The sequence below is a fragment of the Ammospiza nelsoni genome, chromosome Z, assembly GCF_027579445.1.
Source record: "Ammospiza nelsoni isolate bAmmNel1 chromosome Z, bAmmNel1.pri, whole genome shotgun sequence".
Taxonomy (NCBI): domain Eukaryota; kingdom Metazoa; phylum Chordata; class Aves; order Passeriformes; family Passerellidae; genus Ammospiza; species Ammospiza nelsoni.
This window is the reverse complement of record NC_080669.1, coordinates 44,248,023-44,272,774: the sequence shown is the minus strand read 5'-3', so window position 1 is coordinate 44,272,774 and position 24,752 is coordinate 44,248,023. Positions and strand designations below refer to the sequence as shown.

Here is a 24,752-nt window from a genome sequence, read left to right as displayed (position 1 = left end):
ATTTATGCCTGGAGAGCAGGGATAGAGAGTACACCATGCACTGGCTTCTCTAAAGAATAGGTTGGTAGGTTTGATGCTGATTTTAGAGAAATTCTGATATGGGCATGGACATGTTTTATTACTTTCTGCCTAGAAGGATTCATGCTTTCATTGAAGGAAAATAGCAGGGAAAATTGTAAGGAGGGATCAGATATGTACCACCTGAAAATACTTGGTTACCAGTAATGGGCATTTTCACCTTAGTACAGGTGTTCTTGGCATTTTCAAAGTCTGACAAACAAGTTAAAGCTGTTTAGATTGAGTAGGGAGTGCTCCACTACTGAAATGAAATTACTTCAGAATAAAATAATAAAATAATAATAAAATCCCTCAGTCAGATCATGAGCCAGATGCAAGTTTTGCATAAATAGCAGATGAGAGAAAATTGTGTAAATAATTTGCTGCTTAGTTCAACAGCTGTGTAACTGAATACTACATTTAAAACCAAAACATATTTGGAAGAGCAGGCTGAGAGCTCATTAAATCTATTAAGATAATGATAATTATCGCCATAATAACAGTTGACAAGAATCAGTGATTGAAAAAAACCCCAGCTGGTTGTTCAATAAAGCTGAAGCTCACCAACTGCTCAACTTCAGCTCAAGAAATGTAATAGTGCTAAATCTGTCGGGAATCCTCACCACATCCAACAGAACGAGCTGTTAGTTTTAATTCTTTGCTTATAGACACCCATATTTCAGGCCTCAAAAGGAGAGCAGAATTGCACTCTTACAGGGCATGGTTTCTACAGTCCTACATGTTCAATTAACCATGGAATTTCTCTTCCAGAGAAGAGAAGTTGTTTGGCCAACTTGGCCCCCTTTTGACCTACTCCACTTTGTGTGTTTCATCTTATTCTGAAAGAGCAAACATAAGGGCAAATGTCCTAATAAAGTAACCCATTAACCTTTGTCATATCTCTTTCACTCATCTTAGCCTTATTTCTGGCTTTATGATTGTGTTGCCCAGGAGAACAATCAGAACTGTTGTAGTCAGGGTTTAAATTGGAGAAGCTTCATAACCTCACATTTTTATGGCAGGACATGTTATTCGTCTATAGACAGAAAGTTCTTTTGTCCAGGAAGCAATCTTGATTTTACTGAATTCTTAGGAAAATTTGCTGTTGACTCCAGTACTGGATATTAACTGGAAACTGTAACAACGTATTTGCTTGTAGCATGAATAACATCATTTACATACTTTCTCTAATCCTTTGTCTTAGAAATGAGTGGACATGAGAAAATAAATGGTGATATATATTCTGCATTAACTCTCTTCCTTTTCATGGAAGTTAACAAGAATATTAGCTGCTGCATAGATTTCTATTTCAGAAATTCCTCAACAACTATTTCAACTCACTCTAACTTTTATTTTCTTGTTTTGAAAGGGCAGGAAGAGTTAATTTGTAGTTCTATTCTTCAAAATACTGTATTTCCATTTACATAAAGAAATAAAATTTGAGGATGCTTGTCTCTTCTACAGAAACTGACTTTAGGTCTGGAGAGCTCAGTTTAGTGGGCTGTCTTATGTGTAAGGACCAGTACACGATGGAAATCCCTGTCTCAGTGAGCTTCCAAACCAGCTTTTCAAACCTAGTAACTTGTCTATTATGGATAAAAGCTAGGATTTTCTATGACCATCCAATGTTTGGAATCACACTACATAGCACTACATTTTAAATAATAAGTTCTACAGAAAGAAAGAAGTTCAAAGTTCTTGTATAGGAAATGCAATATACCTAGGTGATATTTGAATATAAAAATATGTAAATAAAAAAAAATATTAAAATAATGCAAAAAGATTTTAATTCAAACTCCTTGGTGTTGAGCATTAAAATGGCGTCTGCTACTCCAGGGCCAGGTAGAAAAAGAGTACTGTGGACCTGTACTAAAACTTTAAAGTTCTCTGCTGAAGTTATTTAAAGAACAAAGGACTGTTCCCTAAGTATATTTTGCGTTGGGGTCAAAACTGTTGTCTCTTCTATGGTTTTGTCAGAACTCATGTTTTTGTGGAATTAAGTTCTGGACATAGTTAAGATCATGCCTCCATTCAAATTAGCAAGGCTTCATCACCAGAATGAAAGAAGAAATAATTTATACATTATCATGGTGGTTTCGGGGGTAGAAAAAACAGCAAGGTGACCCATATATAGACTTCTACTTTCTTTTAAAGTCCTCTTGTGTTGAATTATACACCATATCTCTGATTGTGCTGGTTGCTGTCTATAAACACTTTCCCTTGTAGGATTGGTCCTGTGATGCTTGTAGCTGTGGCCAGGGGAATGAGCCCATATGCTCAGTGAAAGCAGTCAAAGATTAGTAGTGCAAGGAAAATGTTTCTTTCTAGTAATTTCAAGGGGTTCTACAGCTCTGTGTTCCAGAAAGAGTGAAACTTCATACAAAACTGTGTGTGGAAGAGGGGATTAACTGGCAGCCAAGAAACAAGAAAGCAATTAGAAACAACTCACTGTCATTTCTGTGTACTTTTGGCAGCATTTCAATAATCCAACAAAAGCAGTAAATAACATAGCTGGGTCCTCAATTACTATGCACTATCTGAAGAATTTTGTACCTTTATTGCTGGGGAAAAATGAGACAAAGTTGGAAGATATTTGAAGCACATACTTTATAGGGAAAGTTTTGATCTATAAGTGTTGTGTTCAAATTGTGTGAGTTTACTCTGCTAAAAAGGATTTTTAAAAGCCTTTTTTTCTTTTGGAAAGAAGTTGAGGATTTTTCAATATTTGGGGGATTCCTTACCCCTTTCCCCTTCTTAATAAGCCAAACCTTTACACCCAAAGGGTTTTCAAGATCTAACTGTTCCTTATTTTGACTAGGGAGTTAGGGTGACAAGGAAACATTAGGATAAAAAGCCAGTAGAAATTCTATCTGAATGAAACATGCATACATATATTACATATATATGTATGCACGCATGCAGACATCATAATCTGCGGTTTTGGGTACGTGTTATATGAAACACATAAATGAAGATGGTGAAGGGCCTTGAGGGGATGCCATATGAAGAGCAGTTGAGGTCATTTGTCTTTTTCAGCCTGGAGAAAAGACTGAGGAAAGACTCATTGCAGTCTACAACTTCCTCATGAGGGGAAGAGGCAGGGCAGGTAACAATCCCTTCACTCTGGTGACCAGTGAGAGGAATTGAGGAAATAGCCTGATACAGAGTCAGGGACATTTGGTTTGAATATCAAGAGTAGATGTTTCATACAGATGGTGGTTCAGCCCTGGAAGAGGCTCCCAAGGGAAATGGTCACAGCACCAAACCTGACAGGGAGTTCAAGAAGCATTTGGACAACTCAGGTGTATGGAGTAATGCTTGAGGGTGTCCTGTGCAGGGCTGGGAGTTGGACTTTGATGATCCTTGTGGGTCCCTTGCAAATCAGTATATTCCATGATTACTTGAATTGATATTGTGTATATATATGTGCACTATTTCCAGTCAGTGCACTAACAACTGAAAGTAATATTGTGGTATAATTATGAGTTACTTGTCCAAGTTGTAAGCAATTATTTTATCTTTTCCCTCTATCCAGTGTGGGTGTTGAGTTGTAAGTTTAGATATCCTTCAGTTTTTCCTTTAGTTAGTCCTCCTTCTTTGTGAGCTGTTTGATCCTTTTTTCTAAACTTTCTGTCTTAGAGTTTTGTCACTGAGCCTTTAGTTTCACACTTTTATCTCAAAGATAATTACTGAGTCTACAGTCTTAGAAGGAAACAGTCTGTTTGCCGAAAGGTTTTTAAGATGCCTTCTCTTGCCCATGGCTTAACTAGGTCACAGAGATGTGCTTTCATCTATCTTTGGAAGAAGGCTTATCCAGCATGGAGCTTCCTGAAATAGAAATAGGAGTGTATTTAGTGCTCCACTCACCTTCATGCTCTCCACCCAGCATTTCCAAGAATGATGTTATAAATAGAATCAGCATGTCATGTCACAGATGATAGAGGGAAAATGTGTCTAGTTTTCCAGCCTAACCTTTGCCTGGTTGGTTAGATACTTGCACGCAAACACACACATTCATGTAAGTGCATCCCTCAGGAGGGCTGCAGAGAAAACTGGTGAGGCCAAAGCCCAACTTGAACTTAATCCAGCTACTCCCACAAAAAATAGTCCAAAATGTTTCCATATATACATGCACATAAAATAGAGGGCCAAGGAGAGTTTTCATTCTTTCTTGGATGTGGGGTGAAACTTAGTGTCGAATGATGAAGAAAAGGCTGTGGTACTTTGTGCCTTCTTTGGTTCAATCTTACATAGGCAGAGCAGTTGTTCTCAGGATGCTCAAGCATCTGAGCTGGAAAACAGAGACAAGGAACCAAATAAATGAATCCACCATACTCCAAGGGGAAATAGTCAGTAACCTGCCACAACAATTAGACCTGCACAAGTCTGTGGGACTGATGGGATCCATCCAAGGGTACCAAGGGAGCTGGTGAAAGTGCTCACTGAGCTACTTTCCATAATTTACTAGCGCTCCTGGATGTCTGAGGAGGCCCCAGTTAACTGGAGGTGGGAAAATATGGCTCCCACCTACAAGAAGAGTTGGAAGGAGGGTTGTGGGTCAGCTCATCCTGAGTGCCATCACACAGACTGTATAGAACAGTTCAGCAGGGGATCAGGCTCAGCCAGCATGGGTTTGTGGAAGGCAAGTTCTACTCCCCCAACAGGAACTCGTTTTATGACTCACTTAGTGGAAGAGGGAAAAGCTATGTATTCTGTCCTCCTGGACTTTAGCAAAGCTTCTCACACCATTTTCCCACAGCATTCTCCTGGAGAAACAGACATCTCATGGCTTCATGAGTGCACTGTTTCCTATATAAAAAAATGCCAGGATGCCCCGGTCTGGAGAGTGGTAGTGAATAGTTACATCCAGCTGGCTGATGACACCAGTGATGTTGCCCAGGGGTCAGCACTGGGCCCCGCCCTGTTTAATATCTTTATTGATGAATGTGGGGTTCAAGCATACCCTTGCTAAGTTTGCGGATTACCCCAAGCTGAGTGGGAGTGCTGACCTGCTGGAGGGCAGGAATGCTCTGCAGAGGGATCTGGACAGGCTGGATCATGGGCCGAGCCCAGTGGTGTGAGGCTCAACAAGGCCCAGTGCTGGGCCCTGCCCTTGGGTCACAGCAACCCCAGGCAGTGCCACAGGCTGGGGCAGAGTGGCTGCAAAGCTGCCACAGGAAAAGGCCCTGGGGGTGCTGGTGACAGCAGCTGAGCGTGAGCCAGCAGTGCCCAGGTGGCCAAGAAGGCCAATGGCATCCTGGCCTGTGCCAGCAATGGTGTGGCCAGCAGGAGCAGGGCAGGGATTGTCCCCCTGTACTCAGCACTGGTGAGGCCACACCTCAAATCCTGTGTCCAGTTTTGGGCCCCTCACTCCAAGAAAGACATTGAGGTGCTGGAGCATGTCCAGAGAAGGCCAATGGTGCTTGTGAAGGGTCTGGTTCACAAGTCCTGTAATGAGTGACTGAGGGAGCTGGGGTTGTTTCGCCTGGAGTAAAGGAGCTTCAGGGTAACATTATCACTCTCTACAACTGCCTGAAAGAGGTTATAACCAGGTGGGTATTTGTCTCTTTTCCCAGGTAACAAGTGATAGGACAAGAGGAAATGGCCTCAAGTTGTTCCAGGGAAAGCACCTCTTCACAGAAAAAGTGGTCAAGATCTGAAACAGGTTGCCCACAGAAGTGATGGAGTCACCATCCTTGGAGGTATTTAAAAGACTTGTGGTGCTTAGGGACATGTTTTTGTGGTGGATTTGGCAATTAATGTCTGGACTTGATGATCTTAAAGGTCTTTTCTAATGAAAGTTTTCTGGTTCTATGACACTAGAGGGACGAGGGAAAAAGTAGCAGCCTTATTTAAGATTAACCAAAATTTATAACCAATATTTTAGATGAACCACAAATTCAGATGAAGTTCCCTGTATGATCAGTGGAACATAAAATTTTGCCAGAAATAAATTATTAATCTGCCTCATCACATTCTATCATCAGATATACTCAGAGCATTTTTAGGTGTCAGTTACTCTGCAGTCCCCAGGGTTTTGTTGACATCAGTTCTATATTTAGTTTTATAGTGGTGATTTTGCCCACCTGTTTAGAAACAAACAAACAAACAAAAAAACATCTTAGATAAAACCTATTAAACTAAGTGTAATTTGGAGAGTTGTCAAATGTCTTTCCTCCCCCAGATCTGCCAGGCAAATATCTCTGTGATTAAAACAAAGAAAATAAATTAATCTCCGCCTTCTTATTACAATACAAAGTGCGAGCAGCCAGGAAACATGGCGCAAAACCTGATGGTACACAGTGTCCTTAGATCACTTGGCCATTGTTTTCTCTCACAGCAGCACATGTTAATGATACAAAGAAGCTTAACATTTTTTGGCTTTGGCTTTTCATGTCACAACCATAATAAATGTGCATATTATTGTTTGTATTGCTATATCCTTTATACGCACCGCCAATTTCTAGAGCCGTTCATGCACAGCCAAGGACAGAATTTTGCCCACAAACAGACTGACTGAATAAAGTTAGGCAGAAGCATTGCCATACTGGTTTCATCTGTGAAGTAGTGGGTCACAGTACAGGATGTTTAAGTTGTAAAAATGTTGTGTGGGTCAAATCTGCTGCAGGAAGACCAAAGCTTTTTTTGCTTTTCACTTACCAATTTAATTCTGCTTTAAAAGGCCTTTGTCCTATATGGACCTAAGAAATCCTTAGTTTTATTTATTTAAAAAAAACCAACAATCTTCAAAACAATAAAATGGTCAATAGATTATTAAATCCAGAAGAACATGAAGAAATAAACAGATTTGGGGTTTCTTTTGCTTATTTTAAGGAATTTGGGCCACAGAGAAGAAAATTGAATATGATGAAGAACGAAGAAACAAGTTTTAATGTGGACAATACCCGAGCCTCTCCCTTCTCCCTCTGCCTGCAGCCGCTCAGCCCTGTTACAAAGCCACACAGAGCAACACAATTTGATGAAGAATTCAGAACACACCTCTCACATTTCCGCTATGGTCCTCCTCCTCTTGAAAACATGGAAACATTCCAGGGGTCCTTGGAAGGAGGGTCTCGCAAACGTAAGAGCATGCCAACAAAAATGCCTCCTCCCATCACCCTTGAGGATTCCTCATCATCACCAGATCGACCTGAGGATCACGACATGGGCTCTTCCAGTCTCCCCTTGGTGTTCCAACAGCCAACTCAGCCCAAGTACAGTTCCCAGATGATTGACCTCTGCAACTTTGGTTTTCAGTTCTACAGAACTCTGGAGCATTTTGGAGCCAAGCCCATTAAGCAAGAACCAGTGAAGCCTAGCATGGCATGGCCCAGTAACCCAGCATTCATGCAGGCTCCTTACCCTTATTATCCTAAAGTCCATCCTGGCTTAATGTTTCCTTTCATTGTACCACCAAACTTTCATTTCAGGAACCCTTTGCAAATGAAAAGACCTACAGAACCACCCTTCAGGAGGGCTGAAGTAAGAGAAAGTGGTGAAAACAAACAGAAAGTGGAAAGAGTAGATGTCAACCTTCAGATAGATGACAGCTACTATGTTGATGTGGGGGGTGAGCAGAAACGCTGGCAATGTCCCATGTGTGAGAAGTCCTATACATCCAAGTACAATTTGGTCACCCATATCTTGGGTCACAGTGGCATTAAACCACATGCTTGCACCCGGTGTGGCAAGCTTTTCAAGCAGCTGAGCCACTTGCACACTCATATGTTGACACACCAGGGCACTCGGCCACATAAGTGCCAGGTGTGCCACAAGGCTTTCACTCAAACCAGTCACCTTAAGAGACACATGATGCAACACAGTGATATCAAACCTTACAACTGCAGGATCTGTGGCAGGGGTTTTGCCTACCCCAGTGAGCTGAAAGCACATGAGTCTAAGCATGAGAGTGGACGAGAGAACATTTGTGTGGAGTGTGGTCTGGACTTTCCAACTCTGGCCCAGCTGAAGAGACACCTAACCACCCACCGTGGCCCTATACAGTACAATTGCACCGAGTGTGATAAGACCTTCCAGTACCCAAGTCAGCTGCAAAACCACATGATGAAGCACAAAGACATCCGCCCATACATCTGCACTGAATGCGGCATGGAGTTTGTGCAGCCCCACCACCTGAAGCAACACTCCCTGACTCACAAGGTAAGCCAGCTCTCACCTTGCACATGAAGGTAGTATAAGGATTACAGGCAATGAAAGCTACACAAGGGCAGGTACCTCCTCAGAAACGTGGTCTCTTGCCAGCTGCAGAGGCTTACACAGAAACTCCAGCATTGCTGGCAGTTGTATCAGCCAGATGTCTTTGCCAGCCTTAAAAAAGTACACGCAAACGCAACTTTGTTATAAGCAGGAATTCAATTAAACCCCCTGTATCACTTCCCCAAACCGGATTCATATCTGTTTCTTGGGGCTTTTTTCAGAATGACCTTCTGTAAAATTTTGCAAAGCTGTATAAGCACCCCATAATCCCAAAATTTTAAATTTTTTTTTTTAAGTGAAAGCCAGTTGTGATACTTTATTCCCTTAATTAGGAAGTATGTGAGTTTGTAGTGGATTGTAGCGAAAAAAAAAAAAAAGAAAGTATGTTATTACTCATCAGATTTTGAAGAATCATTGTATATAAGATGACATTTAAAAAACAAAATAACCCTAAGAAAAATTCCCCTTTGTGCATATGTTATCCAGAATGCCAGTTAATATAAATGGACGAGCAGGATCATAATAACAGCCAATTAATATCAAGTAGCAGTTTTGCCTCTGCTGACAGTGGTGACAGCAGAGCCAGCTTAGGGTACGAGAAAGCTTTGGAAATCTTCCGAAAAGATTGCTTCCAAAAATAGGAAAAATGCAATTGTTCCATTCAAGAAACTCTGAAATTGACAATCCACTTTTACAAAAATAATAAGAGAAGTCAAATTCTTTCACTTTAAAAAAAGGTTGCTTCCAGATTAGCATATTTTTCCTTTAACATTTGAATTTTGGCTTTTACATGAAAAACATTAGAAATACAGAAAGCTATGGCCCTTGAGTCTTATAGTCACATATTCTTTGAAAACTGCACAACTTCTACTTCCACATTTGCTTTTTCTTTTCTGCTTCATGCTTATAATTTTTGGAGATTCCCTGCTCTTCAGATTTACCATGCAAGATTCCACTAATTGAAGACTTGGTATGTTTTTTTGTCACAGGGAATGAAATGCCCCTGAGCCCTTAGAGAGCTTTTGCTTCTTTGTCCACAGCCACAGGTGGATTCACCATGAAAATAATAGTACTTAGCTGACTAAATGCAGCTTCATATCAAATGAGCAGACACTTGAAACTGGTAGTGATGTCCAGTTTTTAGCTTTGTAATTAACTGTGAAAACCACTGACAGTCATTTCACATCTTTTTAAAGAAGGGCTGTGGAAGGAGTAATTGCTCTCAGCACCTCACTAGTAAATCCTTATTACCTTCAGCACATAAAACTCTTCAGCTGTAAGGTAGCAAATTCTTTGATTTTCATAGTATCTAAATCACTGAGAAGCTGACAGACCACATGCGTGTGAGTGAGAATATTGAATTATGTAGTCATAAATTGAGTAGATAGCATAATAAGTGATAGAAATGTTCTATAAACCTCACATAAAATGAAATCATTCCATAGTGGTTATTGAAAATCCCACCAGGAATAAGCAGATATTTCTCTCTGCAATAAATGTGAGATGTATAATCAATACTTTACTTAAGCAGCAGAGCAGGAGAGGGAAGCTCTGACGCTGACTATGTTAGATTTATTTGAAAATGGACTTCATTACTTCATTAAGTTTGTGTTTTGTTTTACTTCTCTGCTTCTCAGAAGCTTGTAAGAATTTGTCAGGAGAAAATACCTTGAAAAATGTTAAAAGTGAAATAATTTATTATCAACTTTGCTAATGCAGAATGAATAATTCATAAATTGCTGTACTGATGATTAAATTACCTAGAAAATTTTACATCTACAGAATTTTTTTTTTCAGGGTGTGAAAGAGCACAAATGTGGAATTTGTGGCCGGGAATTTACTCTGCTGGCCAACATGAAGCGACATGTCCTGATCCACACCAATATCAGAGCCTATCAATGCCATTTGTGCTTCAAGAGCTTTGTGCAAAAGCAGACTCTCAAGGCCCACATGATTGTTCACTCTGATGTCAAACCCTTTAAATGCAAGGTAAGTACATTTGGTGGTAGAGGTATTATCCTAAAGCATATTTCTCTGATATTGTCATCTTATCATATGGAAGAATTAGAAAAACAAACCTGCTAACACATACTGCACTTGTATTCAAAAATTAACATAAACCAGCCTGATTTTCTTTCTTTACCCAGGTTCTGCTTATGTAGCACAAAATAATGGAGATAAATACCTGTGGTTTACTCCCTTTCCCATCAGGACCATTCCTTCTCACATAAGTTTTGGGGTTTTTTTCCCTGTGATTGTTTAAGTGCCACAGACATTTGAGGACAAAAACATATCTGACATTTGCTTAGTACAATCATCCAAACAGAAATTTAAGCGCTTAATAGCTTGAAACACTGACAAAAAGCAGGAATCAAATCATGCACCCTGCAGAGGATCATGAAAAAGCAGCAGCCAGAATTTCACACAGTGATGCTATGCAACAGTCCAAGAAAGGGGTTAGAAAAAGCCACAGCAAAATAAAATTACAGAAGGGATTTGAATGGGTAGAGTGTAATTACCAGACTGGAATTCAAGGCAGGATATTAGTATGCTAACAAAACAGCCTCTGAGACCACCTGGACTTTCTACAGTCCTTCAAATTCCAGTTTGCCACTGCCCCCCAGCCCTGGAGGCTGGCATTCCATTTCCATCCTCTCTTCTCCTCCCTCCCCATAAACACTAAAGACTTTATTGATACTGTTTACTTCTAATACATTTCTTATGAATTATTCATATCTATATTTTTGTTCAGTACTGGATGCTACATAAGTTCTTTTGCTGCCTCCAGTGTTCCAATGCCTATCTGGTTCATTACTGTTGTCATACTTTGTGAAGTCAAAGGCTGGAGATTTCCCACTTTAATTTGTTCTAAGATGGCTGTAAATACAGAGTGGAGCATATTACCGAGGTTATGCATAAGAAACTAAAGACTAATTGAAAGCAATTTCTAGAACTCTTTCATTCTACATCTCTATGGTATTGATATTTTCTTAAAAGGAATTTCTCATGAAGAAGCAGAGATGGATGAAAAATTTAACTGGAAATATTTCATTTTTTCATCATATTTCATTCATATGATCCTTATTTCATCTTGAAAAAATGTAGAATTTCAAAATGTCATAGGAATATATGATGTTCAGTGCTGGTTTTAGTAAGAAAATGTTGGAATGAATATTTCTGACTTCATAATTTTTCTTTCTTAACGTCAAAACATTTTACTTTGAAAAACTAGCAGCAAAGTCTTCCACCTTCAGTACTTTGTTCTAATTTATGTCTTATGAAAGTAGTATGTTGTGTAGTAGTGCTTACATTACTCCATATTGATAAAAGAATTTCTTTTACTGAAATTCTATGGGTGTAACAAGTCAGGTCTGCTGGAGGTTTTCATTCTTTGAGAACATCTGCAAACATGCCTTGTTGTTCCCATTTGGTTGAAGTCGTTCTCTGACTCCTCAAACTTCAGAAAAGAATCTCAAATTTTTGATCAGATTTTGTGGGTGCAGTATATGGATCCACATGACTTTTTGGGTATGTGCAGATTAGCTGGAAGGTTGTGTTCAGCTCAGTGTTTGATGATGACAGACTATTGAAACTTGGAGAGGGCAATAGTTGGAACTGGGAAATAGAGTATCACCAGTATGTTTTCCAGACAGGAACAAAAGCTCTACAGGAACACCTGTTTTTCTTATTTTTTTGCTTTTCTGTCCCACCCAGTGTTCCAATGAGGAAAGAAACAAGTAAGCATAGTGAATCTGTTTCTCATATGTCTGAAGGGGTATGAATCAGCATCAGTGCCTCTGACAGTGAAGATTGCAACAATAAGCAGACACAGAATCAGGAATTGTATTTTTGCATTAGGAACATTACCTAACACTGCCTCTCTGATAGAGCCCCTGAAGACTCTTGAAGGCAAATATTTCTGGCTGGTACTTGGAGGGTTAAGGCAATGACCAGATAGCAGCCTTTTGGCACCAAGCTCCTCCTCAGGAGAAGGAAGGATATAGCTGTATGAACAGCCTGCTTAACAATGGCTCACATGTCCCCGGGGAACCGCCTGCAAATAGATTTCATCTTGCTTTCTCTTGTACTTTTCAAAGCTTCCTGTTTTCTCACGGTCCTTTTGGACAGTTTACAGTCATTCTCCCTCTCCTTCTTTCTTTGAGGAAAGGAACACCCTTCTTATAAAGAAAAAAAAAGAAGAAGAAGAAGAATGCAAGGGAAAGAGAGCACAGCAGTAGCCTTTATACTTCACCGCATGCAATGGTTTTCTTTACCTTTTTCTCACAGCAAAAGAAAACATGAGCTTTCCTATGTGTCTAATCACAGCTAAGCACATACTATCAGAAGTGAGGGAGTAGCAAATAGTTGTCCCTTCTGTTTCCTCACCCAGCTGCAGCCTGGATCTCTGTTTGATTTTCTGCTGAAGAGTGAACTTGTCTGTAGTATTTAAAGGCCTGAGCCCATTTTTTCTTGTTTATTTCTGTTTAAGAGGGGAAAAAAAAACCACCCACTGTAGTATTATGAAGGTATTCCAACAACTGGTGCAACAGTACTAATTTGGATTTGTATAGAAAGGTTCCATGAAATTTACTGTTGCTTTTAGTGCTGAAGTAATCAATTTTTCAGACTTCCAATAAAGGATGCAATGGATCTTTCTTCAGCTCAGACAAATATCTGTAACAGATGTTTTGAACACCACGTTTTTCCCTATCTAAAAATGTGGTTTTTCATCAGAGAGAGAGAAGTACTTTGAGAAGGAGCAAAACTGGTGGCAAATCTAGAAGGATGATGCTTCACGTGCTGGCTTAAGAGGAAAAAAATCTAGGCTGGAACTAATGTAGACTATTCTAGCAAACTATACTGAAGTCCATTTCACCAGCCAGTGCAACTAAGTCTGTTCAGCAGACTTGCAGCTGAGTTGTTCTCTTCAAGATTTTAATTTTATTTTGTTCTAAACATCTTGTCGAAGATTATTTTGTTAGACAGCCTAACAGAAAGTCCACAAGTAAACCATGTTGTTCCTGATATCCCAAGTTCTCTTGCATAAACTTTTCACCTCCCTGAGTGCTATAGTGCATTGGGTTCTGCTGGAGCTCCTCCCATGCAACTGTCTCAGGATCATCTCACACTCTGCTCACAAGGCTGTAATGTCAGAGAGAAAGAAAATCTTGTACAGGCTTCTAATTTGATCTGCAGATTCAAGGTCTTCATTGAGCATTAGCTATGTACTCCAGCTAGATTTGAATTGCAGTCTCCTAGCATACAAGTGAGAAACCTATTTCCTTTTACATCTGGATCATAGATATTCATCTGAAAGATGTCTTGTGCCTTTTTGAAATGACCAGTAAAGCAGAGATTATGCCATAGAGACCCATCATTCCAAAAACCAATTTTCCTATCTGCATTTCTTTAATTTTCCTGCCACACCTCTGCACTCTAGTACCATTTCCTTATGTCCCCAGAGGAGATTTCAGGACAAGAACACATTACATATTTTGAAGATGTGCCTGACTCTGGGAAATGGAAAACCCATCAACTTTATTCAGACACAGAACTTTTATGCCATAAAGAAATAACCTTTACCAAGTCCCTGTCTTTTCAGTAAGAGGAAAGAGAAACAAGTATTGCCTTGACAGAAAACAACTAAATGGTCCTTCTAAATAAATTTTAATACTCAAGACCTTATAAAGATAAGTGTTTGCATGCAGTACTGAAGCCACTCATCCACTCAACATGATTTTCCTTGGTTACCAGTTCAGACAGAGAAGATGTAGATACAAGAAAGCAGGTTCTGGTGATAACGTATGTCAGCCACAATACAAGCAGATAACCAGAAGCCTTCAGCAAAGAGGTGTAAGAGAGATATTATTGTTGACATTCTTGCAACAAGAGTAATATTGACAAGTTATAGGTTGTTCCAGCAGCTGTCAAGATACAATCAGCTGCTGGTTACTCCTTGCTAATTTTCTGTGCTCATTAGTAGTCTCAGTAGATGAGAGTCTGATTCCTCCCAGCACTTTCTGAGGTATTTTGTGGTTTTATAATTTCTCTGAGTGTACATAATCCTATGTATTAACTTTATTTGAACATGAAGAAGACAGTATTCTTTCCTCAGTGGTTGGATGACCCTTGGAAGCAGCCATCTTACTTTTAAAAATAAATTACTCACTTTCAGTGGCTATTCCTTTTTTCCACCAATGGTCATGTCTAACACTTTGTGATAAATTTATTTGCTAGAGTTTTCATTTTAGTAAAATCACAGACAGAAAAACATGAATGGTACATATGCAGCTGAAGCGAATAACTTTTTGAAAAACAAATGAATGTTTTCAGAATCTGTCTTTTTACAGCTCTGACTCAGCTCTAGTTTTTATTTTAAAACAGTAGACCTGCTAATTTTTGTATTTATGAACTGATTCAATTTTTCCTCAAGAGAAGTCTTAAAAGACAAAGCATACAGTACTACTTTTCCAAGGATCCTTTCACTATTTACATTTCATCCAGATATTCTAAGTGATGACTTTCTGAATTTACATCTACAAGTTCTGTATCAGTTCTTCTGTAATACCAAATAAGTAAAAATTGAATCCAGATTATATAAAAAATCTGGTGGAGTCTTAGTAATTTCTATTAATTAATTGTCTGCCAGGTGGTTACCCTGCTAGATGAAGGTTTCAGTTACTCAGTAATGGTGACTCTGGGTCATATAGTAATAAGAATAATTTTAAAAAAATTAAAATCCAATGATAAAAATAGTCAGGAAAAAAAAAGTAGAAAGTAAGACCAGAAGTTTGCAGAGGATGGAAATAGCCACTTGAATGTGAATAAAATTAAAAATCCTGGTAAGGAAAGACCAGAAGATAAGTAAGACTGGGTGGCTATAATAGTGATGTCAAACTCTCATGTCTTAAGAGTACATAAGAGTCCAGACTACAAAAGGACCCATCTAAATAAACAACAATAAATTAAACCCACTGGTATTGTTCCATCAAAGGAAAAATTTCACCATCAATGGCTTAAGCTGGCAGGAACATGCTTCAGGGAAAGCTGAGTCATTCTTGCAGCCTCATGACTGTTTAAATTGCAGCTTACTCACCAGAGACACCAAAACACAGGAGTTGATAAAAAAATGATGAAAGAATCAGGGGAAATAAAGAGTGAGCAAGAAACACAGAAAAGCAAGGAATTGCTTTTTCTAGCTTTAAGCAAAATGTGCAGCCATTTAATTTCCATTTTAAAATAAGTAATATTCTGTTACTCTGTTTCACAGAAACCCTTAATTGGTTTTATTTTATAATTTCATTCCTGCCTGACATTGTAGTTGATTAAAGGCTAGATGTATAAACTACAAATGGAATGGTTCACCAGGGCAGAAACTTTTACTTTGAATCTCATTCAAGTTATGAGCCTTCCAGATTACTCCCTTAAGTCTTTCCCCTCCTTACAACAACATTGACTGCTTTTGGGGAATCCTGCACTATGTGTGCTGGTCACCAATATAAAAAATATCAGCAGTTCAGAGTGCCTTGGATACCACATGTTTTTGCCTGTAGGATTTTGATGGAACTTTGAAAAACTTATTGCAGCCAAAAACTGCCAGAATTTAAGTTGAGAAGTGTAGGTCCTCTTTCCTTTAAAAATGTTGTCCTTGAAAATACTGCTTCAAACTAATAATTTTCATTTTTACCATTTTTACAGCTGTGTGGGAAGGAGTTTAACAGAATGCACAATTTAATGGGACACATGCACTTGCACTCAGATAGTAAGCCATTTAAGTGCCTCTACTGTCCCAGCAAATTCACCTTGAAGGGGAACCTAACCAGGCACATGAAAGTTAAACATGGAGTCATGGAAAGAGGATTTCACTCTCAAGGTAATAATTTTCAGCAAGATTATTCTCTGTGAGATCTGAATATGCATATCAGTAAACACAAATGGGCTTTGTATGACAGATGCAGAAACTTGTGCCATAGATCCAATGTTATTGCAAGAGGTAGAATCCCATAAGCCTGTGAAGTTGTTATTAGCTATATTACTATAGCATTACATGGCAGCATTACATGTCCCAAATAAATCATAAATTAATCCTAATTTGACAGAAAAAGAAAATCTGAAACACTTATGGTCCTTTCTGACAGGTTAGTGGATTCCAGTCTGGAGCAGGAATGGAATCTTCAATGGCTCTAAATCCAGGAGCCTTGGTCATTCTGTACTGTATTGGCATAGCTGGTGCCACATGAATACCATAGGCTCAAGATCCCATTTACAAGGAAGCACATGAATAGGAGGGGATATTCCTCAAAGTATAAGTCTCACAGTATAAGGATTTTTGACTACTGAGGGCATTCTGTGAAACATTTCCTGTCTGCCACTTACCACATACACTTCCTGAAGTCATCCTCATGTGTGTAAACTGATCAATGCTATCTAAAGAAGTGGGGGAATTAGGGAGAATTTTTTGAGGGCTTCGGTATCCAAGATCCCTTTTTTAAGTATATGAATAATTCTTTAGTGGGCAAAATTTCTTGGCATTTCTCATATATTCAAACTTTAGGGCAGCTTAGCACATGTGCAAAACACTTACTCTAATGACATTTGGTGTAAATTTTTTGAAGATCCTAATGGCTAATGAAATAAGTATTTTTTTCTGTAGATCTCCTACAGCATCATGCTAGTTAGAGAATTGCTCATAATTGGAGATTGCCTAAGATCTTTTCGTTGTACAGAGATTCTGCAGCCCTTGAGGCTTATCAATTATGAGAAAATTTGTGACGTCTGATGCCTGTTTATGAATCCTTTTAACAAATACACCTTGTTGCAAAATAAAATCTGCTGTTTAGTGATACTGCATAGATTCTTCATAAACTTGATTCATTTACTGAGGGGAAAGTAAAAAAACAAAGGAAACAAAAGCAGGTAAAATTGTGACTTTCATAGGTATTGGGTGAAGTCCTCACTTTGTCACTAGTCTTTAATGAAGCTGACCTATGCCTATAGTATCTGATTTTTTAAAATATATCCTGATGATGTTTGGAGTATTTTTGAGTCCACAGATGCCTCTTGGATAATCTGTATTTTCAGCAAGAGGGAAGACACTGACAAATACTAAGCCAAACCAGATCCAGGATTAGATGCATATTCATATACACTGCTCAAAATCATCATTTGTTTATAATGATTCCCTCAAGCTGAAGCACTGTCCAGTGCATAGAGCTTTTCAGTTGATTGTTTCTCAGTGGATGAAAGGGGAAAAATTAAGGACAGTCATAGGCTGCTGAGACTATTGTCTTTTCATTTGTAAAGTATTAACTTTGAACCACAGTGTCTATAGAACAAATACCTTACCATGTTTTTAGTCTCTTCCACTCCTCTGAAACATAAGATACAAAACCTGGGACTTGGATTATGGACTGTGGTGCTTTAGATTCAAGTTTTATTTTAGAAAAATAATAGGAAGGAGGAAGTGAGTACGTTGAGATAAAATTCAGTTTACAAAAGGCCAGACCATTTCACTTTTCTTCCCAGCTGCATCATCCAGAGTCTGGCTGTATAAAAGAATGTTTTGTGTGTCCTAACCTGGCTGTGAAGTGTAAACAATAGCACTCCTTTTTGCAGCATCTCGAAGGAGATGCCATGAGATGTAAATAGTGAAGTACTTGGAGATAGCTAGATGGATGACAAAGTTAAAAAATTAAATACAAAGACACCTCAGATTTTGTTTTTTAGCCATGTATCAAGCAGTAAAATTTCCTATATATAATTTTTTCCTTCTCTCCTCCCCTCAAACCACTACAAGGTTTTGGAAGAGGAAGGATTGCTCTGTCCCAGACAAATGTCTTGAGAAGCTTGGAACAGGAAGAGCCATTTGATCTGTCCCAGAAAAGCCAAGGGAAGGGTATCTCATTTCATTCTGATGGTGAGAGTGCCAAGGGAAGCTCATGCCAGGAAGAAGAGGAAGACAACTGCTATGAGGTGGACCGATACAGCCCTGCCACGTACCATCATGATGACAACAAGCTGTACATGGCTCAAGATCTCTCTGGCAAACCTGAGTGCATGATGAAGGACTTCAGAGAGTCCTACTGCAATGAGAAGGAAGAGGGGTTAAGTGAGGGAGGACTGGGGAAGAGAATAGGAAATTCAGACAAAGAGGAGAGACGTGGAGAGGGAGAGCTTGCAAACAGCAAAGAACATCTCAGCTTTAGATCCTTTGAAAAGGCCAGACTTGGTCACTCTCTCTCTGATTACTTGTATTTCAAGCACAAGAACAAGAGTTTGAAAGAATTGCTGGAAAGAAAAATGGAAAAACAAACAATGCTTCTAGGCATTTAAAATGGACATTTTTAAAACAGCTGGAAAATGGTAACCAGGAATATTTTAACATGAATTGTAAGCTATTAAAGCCTGGAAGTCTGTAGTAGTATTTAGAAATAAATAAGCCAAATTATTAAAAATAATTTAGGGTAAACCACATACATTAAAAGAATAAAACAGCTTGAGGTCACCAAGAAATGCAATAGATATTGAAAAATAACACTTTAATATTTATCCGTTTAATGTATAACAGACAATGGGTTGGGTACAGAAGTTTACTTCCTATTATATGGGGATAGATACTTACATGCAATTTTCTACTTAGCAGAAAGCAATATATTTTAGCATCTGATTTCTTATCTGACTAAATATATATGAAAACTTCTAACCATATGCCTCAAAAATATCTGAAAATACAAAGTATTTCACATTATAAGCCAGAGTACTAATAAACATGGCATGCATGAAAGGGCTGTCGACATTCAGAACTAACACAGTCCAAATATTTGATTTACTGAAGTGACTCTTAGTGCAACTACTTACAATGAGAAATGTAAAACAAAATAATAAGAAGAACTGATGTCTAGGGAGGCAGTAAAGGACAGTTCTCTAAGGCTTTAAAAGGAATTTATTACAAAAGCTAGTTCTCTGGCTCAAGGAATATTCATGCTTTGCTGTGTTTCAGCCAGTATGGGAGTGTTCAGAAATTCTGAAGTGAAATAGCATAGATTGTGTTGACATTTTGTTCTACTGCCTGCTTGGACCAACACATGTACTGGGCGGCATCAGCATGCCGTATTCACAATCTTGCCATAGTTACACATAACACAGTATGAGTAATTCAAAATGAAAAAGTTATGCAGCTTCACCATTTATCTCTTCAGTTTATCATTGCTAGTAAGGATAATTTTGGAATGCACAGATCTGGTCATTTTTTGTTTCAGGGGGTAAAAACCACCCTTACAGAACAAGCAGTACCTCACAGAGGAAAACTTTCCTCTTATTAAGGTCAGAAAACTTCTGTTATTAAACACTTCTTGAGCAGTAAGTGGCAGGCCTTTCAGACAAATTTCACTCATGCTGTTTTTATAGAGTCAAACTCAGCTTTTCATCCTCTGATTCCCCTACAGTTATAAGCTTATAACCAACATGGGAAAAGCATATTCATTAAACTTTTCATTAATGACATGAATACTTTGAACAGCATATTAGTTCCTACATCTTCAAGAAAGATGAGAAGCAGCCCTGAATCGTCCTATTGCTTACGTGGAAATAAAAATTCAATTAATAATAAAATTTGTCCTATGTCCTTTGGACATCCCAGCTCAAAAGGTTAAAATACATATATATGGTACATCTCTTTCAAATATTACTGCCTTCTTCACTTACCTGCTGAGTTCTTGATTTGAAATGCACTGCAATCATGCTCTCTATATAGCAAGTTATAATTAAATATAGTCATCTACTTTTATGGCTTGCTAAGACCAGTCATATAGCTGCAGCTCTCTGCCCCTATAAGAAAACACACACCTCTCAAATTAATGATCCTCATGCCTACCAGTTAAGCAGCATTCACAGGGCAAGGTCCTTATTTTTCATATAACTGGGTTTGTGTAGTCCAAGGCTACAGGCAGTGTTTTCCTTTTTCAAGGCTCAAACATGGCATAACATATGCAGAAATTCATGCAGAAAAAGCTATTGATAAAAGAAAGAGTAACATCCAGGTGACTTTCCTAAATTAAATCTATGTCCGATGTGCATATTTTTAAAAATAAAAATGTTATGCCAAATTGAACTGGAAGGTAGGTCACTTTAGAATTTAAAAAGTCTTTGAGGTGTATTTTAGAGGTCTATGGTCATGTTTCTTCAGGGATTAACTGTTCTATCATAAACATTCCTCTTCCTTGCTTTAGCTGTAAGATGATGCCTATTGAAAAAGGAGCTATCTTTCTTTCAAGGAAGACATTGTGGTCAAGCAAAAAGGTTAGGAAATTTTTGGGATAATGAGTGAAACTGTACTATTTCTTAGATGTTAGGGGAAATGATGGGGTAGAAATTCAGCATGGTCTAGTAGATGGTCCCTCAGAAATGGGAGCAACTCCTTCAGTTAACTTATTGGCACTAGCTTGTCTCTACCAGACAAAAACTCCATGTGAGCATGTATACAGCCAAGAGCTGGGAGTAGCTAACTCTTAGAATTGTCTCCCTCTTGGTAGTGTAGTTTCCAGCTGTGCATGGTTCAGTATCAGTTAGCTCCACATTTCCAGATTTATTCATTTACATGATAAGAAGAACAAGCTAGGAATCGGGAATCTCTTTGCAATTTCTAGAAAGGTGATCATGCAGGTGGGTAGAATTTAGCAAGTCCTTCAGTCCTGTGGTGTGTAAAGCAGGAAAGTACACAGCCCTTCCATTTCAAACTCTTGTCTATTAATTGGACAGTGCAATGGGACAGCTAGACAATTCTTATCAAGAAAGAAACAAAGTATTGCATACCAATTGCAGTCCAAACAAATGAAGCAAAAGAGACATTTTCAGCAGAGTTCAGCTCCCAGCCACTAAGATCATAGGATGCATTCTATCTCGGCTTCAGCAAAGGCTTTGATACATTATCCATGGCATTCTCCTGGAAAAGCTGACAGCTCATGGCTTGGGCGGATGAAGTCTTTGCTTGGATTAAAACATGGCTGTATGGCCAGGCCCAGAGAGTGGTGGTTAATGGAGTTAACTGCAGTTGGCAGACAGTCACCAGTGGTGTTGCCCAGGGGTCGGCACTGGGCCCAGCCCTGTTTAATATCTTTATTAGCCATCTGGATGAGGGGATGGAGAGCCCCCTCAGTCACTTAACAGATAACCCCAAGCTGGGTGGGTTTCTGATCTGCTGGAGGGCAGGAGGGCTCTGCAGAGGGATCTGGACAAGCTGGAGCATGGGCCAAGCCCAGTGGTGTGAGGCTCAACAAGGCCCAGTGCTGGGCCCTGCCCTTGGGTCACAGCAACCCCAGGCAGTGCCACAGGCTGGGGCAGAGTGGCTGCAAAGCTGCCACAGGAAAAGGCCCTGGGGGTGCTGGTGACAGCAGCTGAGCGTGAGCCAGCAGTGCCCAGGTGGCCAAGAAGGCCAATGGCATCCTGGCCTGTGCCAGCAATGGTGTGGCCAGCAGGAGCAGGGCAGGGATTGTTCCCTGTACTCAGCACTGGTGAGGCCACACCTCAAATCCTGTGTCCAATTTTGGGCCTTTCACTCCAAGAAAGACATTGAGGTGCTGCAGCATGTCCAGAGAAGGGCTACAAGTCGGATATCCCTGCAGGTGTTCAAAAAATGATCAGATGTAGGACTTAGTCTAGTTGACCAGGTGGTGATTGTTTAAACATTGGAGTTCATGATATTAAGAGGTCTTTTCTTACCTAAATGCTTCTGTGATTGTGTGATTCTGCAACTGCAAAAACTATGTTTATTGGAAGCATGCAGTCCAGAGTTTCCTTACTGACCTTGTAAGAGAATGTGCCAGATGTGTCCTTAGGAAAGGAAATCACTGCAGACAGTTGTGGGTTGTCTAAATGGTTACTCCAAACTCCTTCAACCACACTCCCCACTTCAATTTACCCACTTCTATGGGTGCAGTTATCACTGGGGCCGAAGTACTGGACAACTACATACAGCTGGGAAATAGTCCCAAAATGGCAATACTATTTGCAAGTAATTCATAATGTGAACTCTTTTTAATCACATTTTACTAGAAAGCAGAGTATTTCTTCACAATGGGACTTTGAGATTCTGCCCAGACACAAAGTCATACTAAGTTAATTCTCAAACAAGCAAGTCTAATTCATATCAGAATAGTAAAAACCTAATTTAAAACTGTAAATTATGAATAAGAGAAATTACAAACAAAATTATTACTGAAGTAAGAAGACAGTGCCAAGTGACCCAAGCAAAGTGGTTAGAAGATGACAGTCCTCCCTACTGTAGAACATAATGTAGATGGGTCTGTGGCACTTGTTACAAAGAGGCCTCAAGGGACAAATTAAATGTGAAATAACAGCCTTCATTGTGAAGCACCTTGCTTTTCAAACATAAGTTATTTTCACACTATTTACATTGGCACCGCTTTGGGAACAGACAGTAACAGCCTTTGCTTTTTAATAGCTTTGAAAATGCTTTATAGAAATTTGCTCTCATAATGAAGCTATTTCCCATTTATAATTTTCAAGGGATTAGCTTCCTTATTTTGCCTTGTGTAGAGGCTCAGAAGTCCAGTAGAGACATTGTCTGTGTCCTGGACATTGGGGGATACATTTTCTTCTTTTTCTCATTCCTAATGTGACTTTATCTCGTCTTCTAGCTCTGTTGTGGGGAAAAAAAAGAGGCTTTATCTTACTACTGTTCGCTGTTATTTGGGTTTTCATTTTATGGGGACATATGAAGCTAAAGCCCAGTCTCCACCATCTCCATATAAAAGCACATTTATACCATTTGCCTGCATTGTTTAGGCAGCCTTGTTTCATCCTTTCCAAGAGCATTACAGCAAATAAGAGTGGCTACAAACTTGCACAGCTGAAATGCTTCCAGAAGTCAGGCTGAGGAAAAGATAAATTTGCCCTACCATAAAGAGTCTGGGCAAGTGAAGGCATGTGGTTTGTTAAGTTAGGGGCTTTTCTGATGTTAAGGGTAGCAGGGAGAGTTCTGCAAGATGCTTTGGAGCACAGAGTAAGTGGAGGAAAACCCAAAATCTGAGCTAGTATCGTTTAAGGGTGAAGATAGAGAACATATTTAAAGGAAAAGCAAAGTTGTACATAACCTTGCAGCAAAGTGTTTTCAGTCTCTGGCCACAAGGACTCAGCCATCTCCTTGTGAAACTGAGTTTTCCTGGCTGCCAGACAGCCTTCAATTTGTGACAGCAAAGACAGGTTCTCTGTGTTCAGAAGGTCAAAGGGTAAAATACATTGTGATTAATGTAATAATTAAAGTTTACTCTGTGCTGTTTCCTGTAAAACAAGTTAGTGGAAAGACCAAGTAATGCTACTGCACCCACCTTTTTACAACTCTGTGTTTGTCTACTTCCTATTCTTTGATTTCTCTCTTCATATGGTGCTGCTCGACTCTGCTGTTTTGAGTGTACAGTTAAGAAGTAATATAAGTACCATATTTATTATTTCTAGAAGTTTTAATAATTATTAACAGTTTTGAAAATGTCATGTCTGCTTAGCTGAACAAGATGTAACAGAGCTAACATTTTGTACTCCTAACAGATTTTGCAAATAATGTGTTGCATATTTATTTCATGTAGAACATTGAGTTCCTGTTTAAAGCCACAGCTTGTGAAGTGAACAAACTATATGTGAATCTTTAGTTTCTGGCTTTCTATCTCAATAGTAAAAGCATGTATGATGTATTGTATTAATTTAAGCAAATAAATATGTACTGGAGAAGCTGCTGTACTTTGTATTGAAATGGATATGGAGTTCTTGGCATTCTAGGTACTTTATATGGCAAATGCATGGGTTTGGTCTGACAAGGTCATTCTTCTCTGAGCACCCCTGAAGAGTGGTTCTTATTAAGGGAAGGCTAAATCCATGATGAAGGACTAGTTAGAAGACAAGAGCAGAAGAGCTGCCAGGTCCTTTAAGGCAGAGAGATAATTTTTTCATTACAGACTACATGGAAGACATAAAAATGCTCTGGAGTGATTATGGTATTTGTCAACTTGGCTTCAGACAAGCTAAAAGAGAAAGATCTTTTTCTTAGAGATTTTTCGAAGAACCGCATCATGTAAAAAGAGAGGAAAAAACAACCAGATGTATTGTAAGATTGACGTTTAAAAAATAGAAATACCATTATATTAAGGAATAAGCAGAAGATTGAAATAAGAGATTTAATGTTGCTTTTTCTAAAGGAAAGGGTCACTTTTAAATACTAACTAACCTCTTGAATTTGTTTGTTCAAACGAGACCCTGATTGAATTGGCATCATCAGACTTCACAGAGAGAATTTCAAACTTTTTGAGCATAGGGAAAGCAACAGGAATATTTGCTATAAGATAAATAATAACAAAGATACTCTGTTTCTATTTCTCAGAGATATATGCCTTAAAAAGTGGAAGAGGGCTTATGCGAACACCAGAAATACATGCCGGAAGCTAAAATAGAACTCCAGAACTAAGCCTTTG

The 24,752-nt window shown here is 39.0% G+C and overlaps 1 protein-coding gene across 2 annotated transcripts in view; it reads left to right on the top strand.

The window, feature by feature from the left end:
* Positions 1 to 24,009, top strand: part of ZNF366 (zinc finger protein 366) — a 36,796-nt gene extending 12,787 nt beyond the window's left edge. For both annotated transcript variants that reach the window (XM_059491839.1, XM_059491838.1), the window contains exons 2-6: positions 5,634 to 5,759; positions 6,892 to 8,217; positions 10,072 to 10,263; positions 15,973 to 16,147; positions 18,071 to 24,009. In XM_059491839.1, coding sequence (XP_059347822.1) covers positions 5,739 to 5,759; positions 6,892 to 8,217; positions 10,072 to 10,263; positions 15,973 to 16,147; positions 18,071 to 18,606 — 2,250 coding nt within the window. In that variant the 5' untranslated portion in view covers positions 5,634 to 5,738 and the 3' untranslated portion in view covers positions 18,607 to 24,009. The remainder of the gene's footprint in view (positions 1 to 5,633; positions 5,760 to 6,891; positions 8,218 to 10,071; positions 10,264 to 15,972; positions 16,148 to 18,070) is intronic.
* The last annotated feature ends 743 nt before the right edge of the window (positions 24,010 to 24,752 follow it).